Genomic DNA, 16,286 nt, shown 5'->3' on the forward strand with positions numbered 1-16,286 from the left:
GAGTTAAATAGATGGCGGCCCCTTAACCACTTTCCCAGAACCACTGAGGGAACCACTTCAATGCTATAATTCTGCTAAGTGAAGGGACTTGAGTTTTGTTCTCACGCATGAAGCAGGAAGCACGGTCCTTCTCCTATGCCCAAATGGACATTGAATTGCCACAACACCCCATAACCAAGTCCCCTCTAAATGACGAACCTATTTCAGAGCATAGACCATCTGGGAACATGGATCCTCTCAAACACCGGCCTGCCCACAAGATAGCAAACACGTATATTATCCCATGTTATCTGTGAAGCATGACGAGGACAAGCTATGCGGAGCTGGGTACTATTCCTTCCTGGAGCTCTTAAGAACCAGCGTCCTGTCAAATTGCCTTGGAGAGAGGGCAGGTGGACAGAGACAGAACCTGGCATGCGAGGTGGTGGGCCAAGAAGTCTCCGTGGGGACGTTCACAGACGAGAAATGTTAGAGACAACGAGGGACATTATACAAAGCTTTTCTCGAAGGGCAAAGCTGCTTCTACAAAACTTGATCATCATTCTCTTTAACGAAGTTCGGTAATTAAACTGGTCGAACAATTTTACCAGGAACAGAGTCCATGGGAGTCATCTGTTGGTTTTCGCTGCCCTGCCTCCATCCTGCTCATTCCAAACTTCCCTCTGTAGGGCCACCCCCGTGATTTTTTTCTGTGGAACCTGCAATCCAGCTCTGCAGCTGAGTGTAGAGCCAAGTCACGTACTTGCCCTGGGCGACTGGGCTCCGGGAACGTGGCCCAGCCAGAACCCATCAGACTCAAGAAGACTCCTCGGGGGTTTATGGGAAAGAAGCCTGGTGTCCTCAATGGACTTGAATGAGAGGAGAAAACACAGGCCTGAGGCTACAGGAGGCATCTTCTGACACCAGAGCACGCATCTGACTGACAGTGGAATCGAAACACAGGAATGAGGAAGCGGTAGAGAAAGAGACACTGCACCCTTGAAAACGTCTACAAGATGCCTCCGTTGAATGACCCCAGATCCGCACAGTGATGAGACCTGTTTGACTTGGATTGTCCCGTGTGCGCCAGGAAGGGCTCTCACTGCTGTGGGCATGGGAAAAGGCGGAGCTCGGGAAGGGCTGACCTGAGACTCTCCACGTGGCTACGCGGGGCTGCTCAGCACAGACGTGCAACAGCCCCGGGCACCTGTGCGGAGCCCCGGCCTCACCTGGCAGAAAACCCTCGAACTCGGAGGACATGCACTGTGGCAAACTGAAACCCGGGCAGCTGTGGGAATGGAGGTCAGGCCACAAAAGAGCTCGAATCTGGGGAGGAAATGCAGAGGGGGTGAAAGAAAAACAAGACCTCGGGGAAATCTAAGAAAAAGGGAGAACTTGGGGGAGAACAGGAGTCAGAGGGCAGTTCCCCAGGAGGGATGGCCTGAGGAGGTGGAGCCTCCTGGAAACCCATTCTCTCTGATTCTGATTTGCACACACTACGTCTTTAGTCTTTTCAGGCCCTGGATATGTGGCCTTATGCTAACGGACATTACTGGCAAATGCAATTAAAGTATTTACCAAGGGGGAAAGTGAAGTACATTTGTCCAGGAAAATAAAAATAAGAAAGTCTTGTAACTTTATTTTGGAATAGATAAGGGCCTGATAACTGTTCTAAATTTAGTTTAAAAACACTACAGCTTCCAACAAGGATTGCAAAAAAATGTGACAGTTTTCAAAGCTGTGTTCACACAGAATTAAGTATTTAGCTTCAGAAAGCTGCCATCTTAGATCTCTAAATCCATGAAGCCACTGCCACGAAATGTCCCACGGGCTGAGGCCGAGGTGTGGAGGGCAAACCTCCCTCTCCTCGTGGTGGACATGTGCATGGAGCCTTGCCATGTTTCTGGTTGGAGAAGAATTTTGTTTTCTGTCTATTTTGACTGGAGTGTGAGCACCGGAGGGAGACAGAGGGTGAGTGAAAGGCGTATGAGTGATGGAGATCATGCCCTTGTCCCACAGGAGTGACTCAGTTTTAGGGCCCAGGTGCGTCCACGTGGACTAGGGGAACCACGGCCCGCAGCACCCATCAGATCTGCCCCAACGGCCGACCCCAGCTTCTTCAGCAGCAGGGACTACAGTGAGGGAACGCCCTGCAAGGCTGGCACACAACATCCCAGCTGGAGGGCAGACAGCAAGGTCAAAGATGAACTTTCTTCAAGGCCCTTGTGAGGCTCCCCCTGCAATTTCCTAGGCACACCCCTGGAGGGAACTTTGACCTTGGGGAGGGGTCATCAACCACAGGATCTGGAATCAAGGTTCCTGCAACTCCCTTTGAACGCTCCAGGTGTGAGGCCCAAGGCATTCTAACCACACCACAAAGGACTCCCCTATGTCTTCAAGTACACACACAAGTACATACACAAGTACACACACAAGTCTAATGACACGTACGTAGGAAACGTACTTCCTCGCTTAGGGCAAGCAACAAAGGCACGTTCACAGATTATCCTCAAAGAATCTTCAAGTCTGGGGGCACCTGGGTGGCTCTGTCAGTTACGCATTCGTTTCTGGCTCAGGTCATGATCCCATGGTCATGAGACTGAGCCCCAACGGGCTCTGCCCTCAGCAGGGAGTCTGCTTGGGGTCCTCCCCTCTCCTCCCAACATGCACCCCAGCTCCACTGCTCAGGCACATGGGAGCGCTCCCTACCCTCTCAAAGAAAGAAAGGAAGAAAGGAAGAGTAAGATGAAGTCCAGAATGAACAATGAATTCAGTCCGCCACTGGTAAGACCTACGACTCGCCCAACGCTGCCATGAACCCAGCTATGTTCCGGATACACAAGCTAATTTAGTATCAACTTAATTAACATAATTTAGAAAGTTGGTCCATCCATTCTGAAGGAAGGAAAAGAGAACAAATACTCAGATCACCTATCTGAAAGAGAGCCACCCTTCACCAGTGCGGATGAGCACTAACTTCACTTCTGGTCTGTTCCTCGGGACACCTTTAAGAACGCGTTCTTCTCGAGCTGCAACACTGTCTTCCCTGAAGGGAGTGCTACAGTTTGCATAGGATTCTACTTTATGTTTATGAGATTAATTCATTGTTGGACGCAGCTACTATGAAAACGGGTCAGTTTATTCTTTATTTTTCTAAAACATCAGATTTCCTTTCTCGCATAGGAAACCCACAAAGCTTTGACACCTACAGAGGGATTAACACATTCACCCCCACCAGGATCCTCACTTCATTTGCAGTCAGAGGAATCTGCATGTCCCCCAGCAACAGGACAGCTCTGGAACCTGAAACCAAACCTCCACCTACCGAGCATGAGAGAAACTATCATGATTCGACGGCAGGTGCTGGAAAGGGCCTTCTCTCTGGTTGCCAGACTTTAAGTAACAGGATCTAATTTCCCCTGGAAAACCACAAAATTTCGGCAAAGAATATTAGTCAGTTATTGGTATCTGATCATTTCAGCTTAAATTTTGTCATGTCAGAGGGAACTCATTTTAGACTGTTTTAATAATAATTGTGGGTAATCTAGGTTCATTCTTTCTATTTTTTTTCCACAGGGTGTATAACTTAACTAAGAAAATCTTCTTGACATACCTCTCTAATAACATGCTTAGACAAGCTTGCCTCAGTTACTAGACTTAATTGCTTTTCTTCAATTAATTTGCACTATCTCTTAATTCACTTTTGTATACATTTTAACCTGGGACAACTTGGAGGTTAGAGGCACCGACCACCCACATTGTTGAAAATCCACATATAACTTTTGACTCCCCAAAGACTTAACTACAAACAGCCTGCCTGTTGGTGACCAAGTCTTACCCATACAGTTTAAATATTGTATGTTTTATATATTATTTTCTTATAATAAGGTAAGCCAGAGAAAAGAAAATGTTATTAGGAAAGTCATAAGGAAGAGAAAATGTATTTACAATCTTGCACTGTATTTATCCAAAAAAACCCCATGTACAAGCGGACCCACCCAGTTCAAACCCTGTTGTGCAAGGGTCCACTGAATTCTCTTGTGTTCGCTGTTTCATCATGGGTCAGGCCGACCGGTGGGAGCCATAACTTGGGAGTTTTTGTATCATGTGCATAAAAAGGCTTATCAGGTGTGGCTTTGCTTGGTGGTGTGCATGAGGCCATCCCCACCTGGGAATTTTCAGATGAGCCCTGGGGCAGCCCGAGCTGACTGGTGTGTCAGCCTGGTAATGAGGAAAATCCAGAGATGGAATTAATTTGCAGAGTTAAATTAGCCCGCTAAAGAGGTTCAGGGTACTGAGGTGTGAAAACCAGTTCATTTTGTAAATGTCAGCGGTCTCCCCGGAAGAGGTTTTAGGAATACCTTCTCCAGGTGACACAGGAGTGTAATTAACCAGCTGGAATGGAGACAAAAGGACTGGACCTCAACTTGGAGGTTCCTGCCACCAAGAGATACATTAATAAGCACAAATCTCAGCCCCCTGGAGGCTTTGATAGAAGTGTTAATGTTGTTCTTTATAATGCAAAAGACTCCTTGTATTTCTGCAGATGCAAAAGCACTTCAGTCCTTAAACTACTGTTCTGCAGAGAGAGTAACCTAGTAGTTTGTGATCCAAACCTGGGATCATTTATCGAGTAAAATAACAAACATTAACAGATCTATAAGGGACTTAAACAAAAGACCCATCCTGAAAAAGCAAGAACCTATATATCCCTTATCTACAGAACTTTGAACTTGCCACTTAATATTCTTTCTTTCTTTTTCCTTTTCCCTTCCTTCCGTCCTTCTTTTTTTCTTTTTCTATTTTAAATCCTTTTTATAACAGGGCACTAAAAATATATATCAAGGTCAGATGTTCAACATACATCCAAGAAATATTTACTAGGTGCTAGGCATTCCTTTCCTAAAGTTCACAGTTGTGAGATGGACAACATCATTAATCAAATCATAGGTCAATAAATAATCAGAAGCTCAAAGAAAGAGAAGGATAAGGTGTTCAGAGACTGAAAAGCATAGGAACCTGATTAAGTCTGGGGAGTCCAGGGAAATTTTTTCCTGAATAACTGTCTTTAGAATTAAGATATGAAGGACACATAACACATTGTTAGCACGGGGATCTGCTATGTGCAAAGGCCCTGAGGCAGGAGGGAGCACACTCTGATCTAAGAACATTATTACATGTGAGCCATCACAGGACTAAGTCTTCCTGTTCCACAGTCTAACACTGAGCCTAAGGGACCACGTGGGCCTGAGAAAGCCCCCAGCTTGATCCCCTCTTCCTCATTAGTAAAGAGCTCTAAAGACTTACCATGTTCATCAATGAAGACATGCATAGCGTCCATGGACATCTCATCTTGCACAGATGTCTCAGGCCCGCTGATGACTTGCAAGACAGAACTATCTTGCTGGGAATTTACCCGGTAGATTATTTGTCTCTGTCTACTGCCCTGGAAACTTAACATATACAGAAGTTTCAAACACTATTCAAACTCCTCCTCATCCTTAACAAACCATTACAAGCAGCAGCCAGTAAAACGAAGCGGCTGCACACTTTGCACCACCACGAAGCTAAGTAAGTAAGTTACACTCACAGGGTCGTGATCTTCGCAGGCTCCGTGAGCACGGGGCTGGTGCTAGTGTGGTCTTGACTTTGCATGTCCGGTTTTCCTTGCTTGGAACTGTGTCCATTAGGCTTTTCACTCTCCTGGATTTCCTCCTTTTTCTCAGGGGAGCCATTATCTGAAAAACATTGGTCTGTGTGTGAACATAATATTAAATAAGAAATTAATGAGAAGGCGCTTGCAAATAAGTTACCAAAACTGAAACAAGAATAGACAGAAAATCTATATAGCTCCGATGAATTCAGAATGTGTTTCACTCAATTTTAATTTTACTAATTATGAAATACCTAAATATATTTGAAAAACGTAACTGTATATATGTTGGAGACAAGTTACGTAGACCTCTACAGACAGCATCTACTTTATGGGCAGATTTCGGGATTCCCTAGACATAACTCCAGTGACCACTGGCCTAGCTGGTTGAAAAATCACCCGTTTAGATTACTTGGGCTTGAAAGGTTCATAGCTCATAAGTGGATAGCATCAGATGGAAAATAAATTTCATAAGCAAACCTGGCTATTTTGGAGCAAGGTCCCATTTACCGCTTTAAAAAAATCTTTTATCAATCCTTCCTTCTCGCTCATTCAGGTCCATTTTCAAGGTAAAGGCGGACTCAGTCCCTCCATAAGGTGGACACTCAAGCCCGGCTGACATTACATGACAAACTTGGCCCCATGGAAGACACAGTGAGGCCGTACTCCTGTTTCTTGCCCTGAGAGTATTTTAAGGTGAATAAGGATGCCAAGACAATGGGTACAGATTGGTCATTTGACTTTTCACAATCCTCCTTAAACAACGGACCAAAGTAAGTCTTAGCTATGCACAGCAGAATCCACGGCTAGGGGTCAGCCCTTCCTTGTCTTAGGATATATACCCCAACAGTCGTTTTTAGGATTACAATGACCTCCCTATTCCCCAAACCAAAGATCCCAAGAGCTACCTTCCTCCAAGGAAATTGTCTAAAGAACACAAGTGAGTGGTTTGAACCTCAGGTCCTTTCGAGACATGCCATTCGAAAAGCCCACCAAGATCCGCCGGGACCCTCAACAAGTAAAATGGCGTTGGCTACCCTGAGATATGAATCACATCACTATTATATAACAAAGTTTTCATCCTCAGACTTTGAGAGAAACATTGCTGGTTTCTATGTGAGTCCTGGAGATAAACATTCCCAGCACATCTGTGAAACTACCATTAGAATTGCTTTGATACAGAAATGTTTGCCTCTCATTTGACAGCTTGTCAAGATAGAAGTTTTCACAGTTTTCAAGAAACACATTTGTGAGAAAGTGCTATCATAACAAGTGGCTTTGGCCAGTGATCATATTGCATATGTAACTGTAGAAAGCCATCGCAGACCGCCCTCCCCCCTCACTGCATGTAGCTGGACTCAATTGTCCATGCCTCTTTCTCATATTTTAGCCTCTCTTTCTCTTAAATGGGTACATTACATATGTCAACATATGGACTATTTATGTTCCTTTTTCCCTCGAAAATAACACATAAAAAAAAAGAAAATAACACATTAACAGGGACTTTCTGCCTATAAAAAATGGTGCACATGAACTGTATGTAATTTAAAACTACAGAAAAGAAAAAATTTTAAATCACTCTGAACCCCACCATGCTGAAAACAGGAGCCGATTTGATACTTAGTACACCAGCCAATTTTTTTTGCAAATATACTTTTCTGTTTTATAAAAAATAAGTCATAATGTAGATACTTAATTATGTTAAAGTTCAATAAATATTTAATGAGATTAGATATTCTTCTATATCATCTAAAAATGGTAGTTAGATATTACATTGTACAGCATAATTTACTGAATTAGACCCCTATTGTTGTAAATTTAGGTTGTTACCATTCTTCATTCTTTGAATAATCCTTCAAAAAGCATCTCTACCTACATTCATGATTTTTTCTCAGAAATTCTAGAAGAGATTGAATATGAAATAGGAAGTGGCCAGATGCCCAGCCCAGGAAGCCAACATATGATGTGTTAAGTCAGACTTGTAGGAAGTCAGATCATTATTTTTAGCAAACAGTCCAGGAAGCCAAATAATTACCCCTGTAATAATTGGCGCAAAATGGCCAGGACTTGATTAATTACTGAGAGCTTCCCTGGTTTTTGTCCCTGCTTCCAGCCAAAGAAAACCAAATACGTTCCCATGACCAATCCCAAAGGATGCTCTAATTAGCCTGCTTCTAGCTCCCCAGCCTCCGGTCAGAGCATACCTGAAGCCTCCCCTTTCTCCACTACAAAGCTTTCCCACTCCTCCTCCTGCCTTTGAGTCTCTGCCAAAACACAGGGAATAGTGGCTGACTCCCTTGCCATCGAAATCTCTGAATAATGTATTGTCTTTGCTTCTTCTCATTCGAGTGGTCTTGGTTTATTCCCACAGAGTAAAATAAAGGTGATCAAAACAAAATGAAATGAAAACATGGTTTTAAAGGCTTTTGATAAGAGGGTAGTTTTTCATAGCCTAGAACCTTGTTATAGACCCAAGGCCTGAGGATAACCATAAAGCCCTTTGCGGGGAGGACCAGGGCTGGAGATACAAGAATACCATAGAGAGAACTGAGAAATCATGTATATTACAATTGTGTAAAGGTCAAGCATTATTTCACTATGAAGCAGGGGAAAGATGAGGACATATCGCCTAGGCTGCTGATATCACTCAACACTGTCATGTTGTTTTAGAAACACATTCTGAAATTGGGTTTTTAGATTACAACACATAGCAAGTTATTATGTAGAGATTGAGGAGCAGGGAGATATTATCGATCTCAAAGACACAAGGCACCACGGAAATAGCATTTAATTTGCCTCCTTTCATTCTTGCCTTTCAACAACTAAAAGACTTATGTCCTTCTCTTTCATCCTTCAGTTAAAAGCCTCTGTCCTTTCCCGGAGGAGGCACATAATCCAGCCAGTTCCTCCCTCCCTGCTGTACCTGCAGACTCCAGACAATCAAGCCTGTTCTTTCCACAGAAAACCTTGTAGCATCCCTAATTTCTTTGCACACCCCTCGATCTCCAATTTTATACTGTTTGGATTAATTGTGGTTGGCTGAAAAATTCAAGAAGAGCAGGAACTTGAGTGGACAAATCCAATAAATCTTACATATGGCCTGAGGGGAAATTCTGAATAAAAGGCTGAAATTGATCAAGGAGCAGGACTTTTCACTTACTTTCCTGATTGGGTCCTCACAGCACATCTGTAACATATCCTTATTCCTGCTTTACTGAAGAAATTGTGACTCGGACGGATCTAGTAAGTTGCCCAACCTCATCCAGCTGGTGCGGCAAAACCAAAACCTGGCCCTGGGCTCGGAGCTGTTGCAGCCTGTGCTCTGTCCACCATACACACTGTGTCCTGGGCAGACACAATGTATGGGTCAGCGCTGTCCAATATGGTAGCCAGAGGCCACGAGGGGCTATTTAAATTTAATACCATTAAAAATTCAGTTGCTCAGCTGCACAATACCCATTTCATGTTTTTAACAGCTGCCTCTGGCTACTGACTACTCTACTGGGCAAGCAGATAGGGGGCTATTTCCATCACTGCAGAAAGTTCCACCGGACGGTGCTAATCTAGATGCACGAATATTTACAAAAAACAGATGAAGGCCTATATCCTGTATCAGAGAGATTTTTTTTATCTCCCAGTAACCAATGCTTTCTTACACTGCCTGGGTTTGTTAAAATATTTATCTGAATTTTTCCTGTTCTTCTTACTCTATATTGAAAATCTTAGATATATAGATATAGTAAAACAAAGAATACATTCCCTTTACATAAGTTAAATACCCAGACTTAATGTGTTTTTAAGCAAAGGTGGGGCAATTAGCAAGCGCAGTAATCTTTTCGGCAAAGCACCTGAGAAGCCAAAGAAACAAGCAAACTGCTGGTCAGTGCCAGCACGGAGGCAGAGCGGCCTCTGGCTGTCCCAGAGAGCAGGGAACAGCCAGGGACAAAAGGACAATTCTAGCACTAAGGGCTAAGAGCTACAGCAAAGGACAGGAGCTGCCAAGTGCACATATAGCTACCAGCACCCAATCTTACCACAGAGACACTATTTTACCGGACACATAAGCAGAAATGTACTCAAAAGTGGACATTTATGATGTGGGACACAGAAGCAGAAGAAAATTATTAAATTTCCTTACCCACTGACAAGCCCTTGAAACAGGCAGAGTGATATTCCTCTGGGATTCAACTACCCCTACCTGAACACTTCACTAAGGGCAGAGGGCGATCCTAGCCTGACTGACTCCTACCCCCTACCAGGATCCTGAAGTCTACTCTAACAACTCCTTTGGAAACTTTATTGCTAAACCCTCCAAGATTCATGTTGACAATCATTCCCAAGCATATGGCCCACTGATATACATCTATAGGAACTCACAAAAAGGTTTTATTACTGGTAAGAATAACCTTTTTCCCAACAATAGCTAGCCCCGCGAAGTCCTGGAAACCTTGCTTCCAGAATTCTTCAGAGATCTACGCCATCCCTAACCTTACCCTTCCCAACTTGCAAGAATATAATGGACCACCCCTCACAACCCTGGGCAGCAGCTCTTTCTGACCATGGGTCCTGTCCCCGTGCTTTAATAAACCACCCTTTTGCACCAAAGATGTCTCAAGAATGCTTCTTGGTCATCAGCTCTGGACCTCACCCCACCGAACCTCACCTATATTCTGAGACTTCATTATTCACAGTTAAAAGATTTTGTAAAAACTCTAGTCCAGTAACACCCTTTTGCCACTGAGGCTGTTGAGCCCAGGGATACTAAGCAACCTGAAAAGAAATGAATCTGACATCCATCAAGGAAGTAGAGTCTGTGGGAGCATTGGCTCTGGGTCAGGATTGCCTGGGATCAAAGCTCAGCTCTGGTACTTCTAGACTTCCTAGACTCACTGGGGGAGGTTAGTGAAACTCTCTGAGCTTCATCTGCAAAAGAGAAATAATAGTACCATAATGTAAGGTTCTATGAAGAGAAATGAGGTAAGACGAAAGTAGCTGCATAATTCACTGTTCAAACTGGGAACGCCTCTGAAAGTGAAAGGCGGTGCTGTGGCTAATTGTGGTGGCAAAACGGGGTACATGAGGACCCTCGGGGGCAAACCACATCGGACAGTCATTCCTGTTAATACACGTGAAGTGCTCAGGGCAGTGCCTGGAGTACACTGAGGGCTGCGTGTTTATTATAACTATGTTGACAAGTCGGGATGATTGCAGAGTTCTGCATACAATGATCTTAAAATGGAATTCAACAGGAAAGTGGGTTCAGCTTATAGAACTGTGCTTTACAATCAGCTCTCCCAGCCTGCATCTGCTCCATAAAGGGAGAGGACTCTCCGGTGAGTTCTTGTCACGGTGATAAAATATAATTGCTCATTTCCTTAGAAATAAATATTGTTACCTTCTAGGGAAGCCAAACATTCATTACTCTGCCTTAAATTTCCTGCTAGAATAAGCGAGTGTTAATACAGGCTCAACCCACAGCTTCATATTGGCCCATCTGGCAATTACCAATAGTATCACCAAGCAGCAATGACCCGATACTTGCAAAACCAAATCACAGAAGCTCGTGGAGTAGGGATCGCCTTCTCGGTGTCATCAGGACCGAGCTGATGTGGCACCGTACCTCCGACAAGCCCACTGTCTTGGTTCTGCTCTCCTGGGTCATTCCTCTGGCCAGACGCCGTCAGCTTGGAAGTATTGATTGACTCTAATAGGGACACAAATTCCAGGAAGTTGGATTCATTCGGAATCTGTCCTTCCTTAGCCTCTAGGTCAGATTTAGAAGTTGGCATTGTCTTTTCTTTATCGTTGACCACTTCTGTGGAACTTTTGCTCAGGAAAACATCTGTCCCACTGTCCACACTGAGAACCCGGGTGTGTCTCTTTTCATGGCTAGTTTTACAAGATGATGGGTCAAGGTTAGCCTGGCCTTCCTCTGCCCCCTCAGACACAGGGACCTCGTGAGGTGCGAAGAGGGGGTTTGTTTCACAGCGGTCTCCCAGAGAAGGACTGCCATCCTTGGTGGCATTTCCGCCCTCCCCAGATTCATAGCCAGAACACTGATTGGATGACGACCTCCACCATCAGTCTCTCTGGGGTCCTGTCGCTGCCGTTGTTTTCGGGACACTTAGCACCTCCTCCCCGGTCCTCAGAGAGCTCCAGGGTGATGACAGGAATTCTCATCTGCTCCGTGTTGGGAGGACTGGCCACCCCTGGGGTGGCCGGCTCTGCATCAGACTTCAAACCAGCTCCCTCGGTGCCGATCACCTTCAGGTGGAGCGAGCTCTCCAGGTCCGTCATGGAGTTCGGGGTGCTGCTCATGGTGATGACGATTTTAATGGGTTCATGCAGACTCAGTGGGTCTCCAGGTTGAGAAGTATCAATAAGAGTGACAGCTACCTCGCTGTCCGAGCAGTCCGCTTCCTGGGTCCGGGGAGGGTCCCCATGCCTGGTGGCATCCAGCGGCAGGCATGCAGCTCTGGCGATCACCGTGTCGCACTGGGGGCAGCTGCTGCTCAGGCTGTCTGCAGGTGACTGGCTTTGCAACTGTTCCTGTAAGGAGCCCTGGGCATAAATCACAGGTTCTGGACTCAGGACTGAATTCTCACTGCCCCAAGGCTGGAAGGAAACATCCGTTTCTAGTAAGTCGTACTGAGACAAGGACAGGTGTGGCAACTTCTTCAAGGCTTCCTTCTCCACTAAGCCACCCTCGGATCTGTGGCGGAAAGGGGGCTGCGCCCTGCCTCCTCTCTCCTTCACTCTATCACTGACTCGTGTTTCTGCCACAGCTGGCCTCCTGGGTCCTGCAGGTATGGTCACGGGGTCCGGGCCGCGTTCTTTAGAAACAGCTGAGCTTTCCATTTTAATGCCAGGTGAGGTAGATGACACTGGTGCCACCGCGTGGTCTTCGGAGAGAACGACACCTGAAACGAACAGCAGGAACTTTCTTAGCTGTGGAGATGGATGACTAATGTCCCTGCACAAGGCCTCCTGATAAGGAAGCTAAGAGCCGCGCCGGCAACCAGTGTGACTGGATGCTTATTTTTAAAATATCACCTCTACTGTGAAATTGCTCTTAAAATCTCTGCATTTAAAGTAATAATTCAGGCTTTTAGATTTTGCTTTTTTGTAGCCTTGGGAGGCAGACCGGTTTCAACACTGTTTGGGACTCCCTATCAGAGGGGTCCTGGCTCTGCTACTTACCGGCCACGTTACCTTGGGCAAATCACCTAATCCCTCTAAACCAAGATCCTCAACTGCGGAGCTACTGACATTTTGGACCAGAGGAAACTTTGCTGTGGGGGCTATCCCACGCATTGTAGGAAGGTTGGCAGCACCCTGACTTCTACCTACTTGATACCAGTAGCAACTCTGTTCTCAATTTTGACAATGGAAAACGCCTTCAGAAATTATCAAACATTCCCTAGGGAGAAACCTTCCCCCTGCTCTGACTTTCAACCTCCTATTGGTAAAAAAGGAATAATTATCCCAACCTCTTAAGGCTGCCACAAGGATCTATAAGGAAAGACATGGGAAGCGCTAGGCCAAGGGCTTAGCCATGGGCTTGCTGGGGCCTTGATTTGAGGAAAATAATAACCTTACATTTCCAATGTGACTCATATATTTTCACAATATTTCTAAATGGTATCTGCAACAATACATACTTATAATGGTGGCCGAAAGTGAGCTTTGTCCTCCCAGCTTCCCTGTATCTGTGAATGACCCTATCATTCATTCTCTAAGTCTCTTAAGCTTGAAATCATGGGATAATCTTTTGGATGTTCTTTCTTGCCTGGCTTTATGGTCATTCAATTAATAAATACCCTCAGTTTTCCTTCTCTTCTATCATGAGGACTATTCTCTAGAGGCCCAAGGAGGCCCAGAGTGGGCAGGAATAACACTTACTCTCCTCTGCCTCCAGGCGCACATTGGTAGAAAGAATTGAGCACAAACTCTGGGCTTAGCTCTCCCAGCTGGAATGTTCTTTCTCCTGTCACTGAAGGCCCCACTCAAGGCTTTTCTCATACCTGTCCTTCAACATATAACTTCCCCCTAAACCACAAATAATCTTTCTTCCAAACTCCTTAAGCAATTATTATCTATAGAACTAAACTTTACTTACCATAGACTTTTTTTTCCTTTTTTTTTTAATTTTTTATTTTTTATAAACATATATTTTTATCCCCAGGGGTACAGGTCTGTGAATCGCCAGGTTTACACACTTCACAGCACTCACCAAAGCTCATACCCTCCCCAATGTCCATAACCCCACCCCCTTCTCCTAACCCCCCTCCCCCCAGCAACCCTCAGTTTGTTTTGTGAGATTAAGAGTCACTTATGGTTTGTCTCCCTCCCAAAGATATCACCTCACACCAGTCAGAATGGCTAAAATCAACTTACCATAGACTTTTTAAACTATAGCTTAATCTTATACATTAAAATTATCTTCATAACTGGATCGTACAGAGTTCTAGAAGAACAACCATAGTTCATATTCATTGAATCCTCCAAAGAAACCAGTTTATTATCATATCCACACTCAAGAATGTTAGCTAATGGTAACAGTGAGGCTTATTTCACTTTGTAGCAACCTTACGCAGGTTATCCTACTACACAGAGTAGACACCTTTTCATGGAAATAGAAGAAAAGAAGGGTCAAGAAACTTGTCCAAGTTCACCAGCTACTGATGGAGCTGAGACTAGAGCTCAGACCCTCTGGGTCCTGATCTGACCCTCCTTTAGTCCTTCACACGGCCTGTGTGTGTGTGTTTGTGTGTGTGTGTGTGTGTATGTGTATGCCTCCTTTACTTTGCCATTCAGATCTCAACCTGAATACTGTTTCATCAAAGGGGCTTTCCTTGACTGCCCAACATCAAGCGCATTTGTTGAAAGTACTGCATGACAAATCCAAACCACCAGGCAGGGCCTCAGGAACAAGGTGTTGGGTTGTATCTATAGAACACATTCATAATGGATTTTTATTGCCTCATTACCTCCCACACTACACAACTGAGATTGTACAGATTAATAAGCCAAGACATCTCCTGACGTACAAGATGAGATGAAAGATCACCTAGGTTTTAAAACAAATAAGGATTTAATGCAAAGACCCTGTGATGGAAACTCACTTGACATGTTTAAAGAAGAGAGAGAAAGTACATGGAGCTGGAGTAGAAAAAACAAAGGGAGAATGAGACTTGCAAGAGAGATCAGCAAGGCTGGCAGGGTCCATGTATAAGCCAAAGTGTGCAGCTTGGATTTTATGCTAAGAATAATGTGAACCTGGATGCCTGGGTGGCTCAGTGGGTTAAGCCTCTGCCTTCAGCTCAGGTCATGATCTCAGCGTCCTGGGATTGAGCCCTGCATCAGGCTCTCTGCTTGGCGGGAAGCCTGCCTCTCTGCCTACTTGTGATCTCTGTATGTCAAATAAATAAATAAAATCTTAAAAAAAAAAAAAAAAAAAGAAGAATGTGAAACCAGCAGAAGTTTTTCAAAGGGGCACATGATCTGAACTAGGTTGTTAAATAGAACCTGTATGAGGGATAGACTGTGCAGAAGTACGAGAAAATTTGAAGAAGAGGAGAGTACTATAAGACCTTCATAAAGGAAAAAAAAAATGGAAGGAGAAAGACCAGAGAAGAGGCTGTTGCAGTTGATGAATAATGGTGTTTTGGACTAGGGCAGTGGGGGTGGACATGGAGAGAAACAGATAAATTTGAAATACGTTTTGGAGTAAAATTGGCAAGACTTGTCAATAGATTAAAGCTACAAGTAGCGAGGAAAAGACAAACCAAGGAAAACCCCTTGATTCTAAAGCTTTGATAATGGGATTGGTGATGGGACTGTCCATTGAAAAGGAGAACACCAGAGGAAGTACAGATTTAGAGACAGCAATTAGGAGATCAAGTGGTGATCCATTTAATATAATCATTAGAAAACTCATCCAGGAGGAAATAGGTGAAAGCACCCGGCTGCATGAGACTGATGTCCAGATAGAGCTCCAAACTGGAAAAGCAGATTTACTCACCATCATCACATAGACGGTATTTAAAGCTAGATATAAGATCACCAAAGGAGATCTGGCATCTGGAGAAGAGAAAGGGGTCCAACACCAAGACCAAGAATACTCCAGCCTTTACATGTGAAACAGCATGTGAAACAGGAGGATTAATCAAAGGTCACTGACAGGGAAGCCAATCAGGAAAATTGGAAAAGCCAAGAGAAGATAGTTGGTCAACTACACCGTATTGCATATACATGAATAAAGTCATAGTGTGGCTCATAAGTGGGTCTTTTGTGAATACATTAGCATGTCATACCTCAATACCCTACATAAAAATGGCCATAATGAATTTCCTACCTGGAAAACCAAGAAAAATAGGTGGCCTAAAATGACCACTGAGATATCGCTTAGCAATGAAATCCACCCAGATATAGTCATTTGTTTTCTATCCTTAACACTTGAACTGTAAAAACATACCATGTTACTAAGCAATATTTGTCAAGAAAGACACTATAACAAAACTATATGATTATGTCACTAGACGCAGAAAACCCTCTGACAAAATCCAGTACCCTCTCATGACAAAAACATTCAACAACCTGAGATGGAAGAGAACTTCCTCAACCTGATACAGGCTAAATACTCGAAACTAAC

At 44.3% G+C, this 16,286-nt stretch overlaps 1 protein-coding gene across 1 annotated transcript in view; it reads right to left on the bottom strand.

Moving 5' to 3' along the window:
* The window catches only part of PCNX2 (pecanex 2), a 288,518-nt gene that overhangs the window by 238,850 nt on the left and 33,382 nt on the right, over positions 1 to 16,286 (bottom strand). Inside the window, 5 exon segments of the mRNA XM_045087258.1 lie at positions 3,305 to 3,398; positions 5,287 to 5,432; positions 5,570 to 5,717; positions 11,253 to 11,700; positions 11,702 to 12,552. Coding sequence (XP_044943193.1) covers positions 3,305 to 3,398; positions 5,287 to 5,432; positions 5,570 to 5,717; positions 11,253 to 11,700; positions 11,702 to 12,552 — 1,687 coding nt within the window.

The sequence above is a fragment of the Mustela putorius genome, unplaced genomic scaffold (assembly GCF_011764305.1).
Source record: "Mustela putorius furo isolate JIRA1106 unplaced genomic scaffold, ASM1176430v1.1 tig00001075_pilon_pilon_pilon, whole genome shotgun sequence".
In the NCBI taxonomy this organism is placed as follows: Eukaryota; Metazoa; Chordata; class Mammalia; order Carnivora; family Mustelidae; genus Mustela; species Mustela putorius.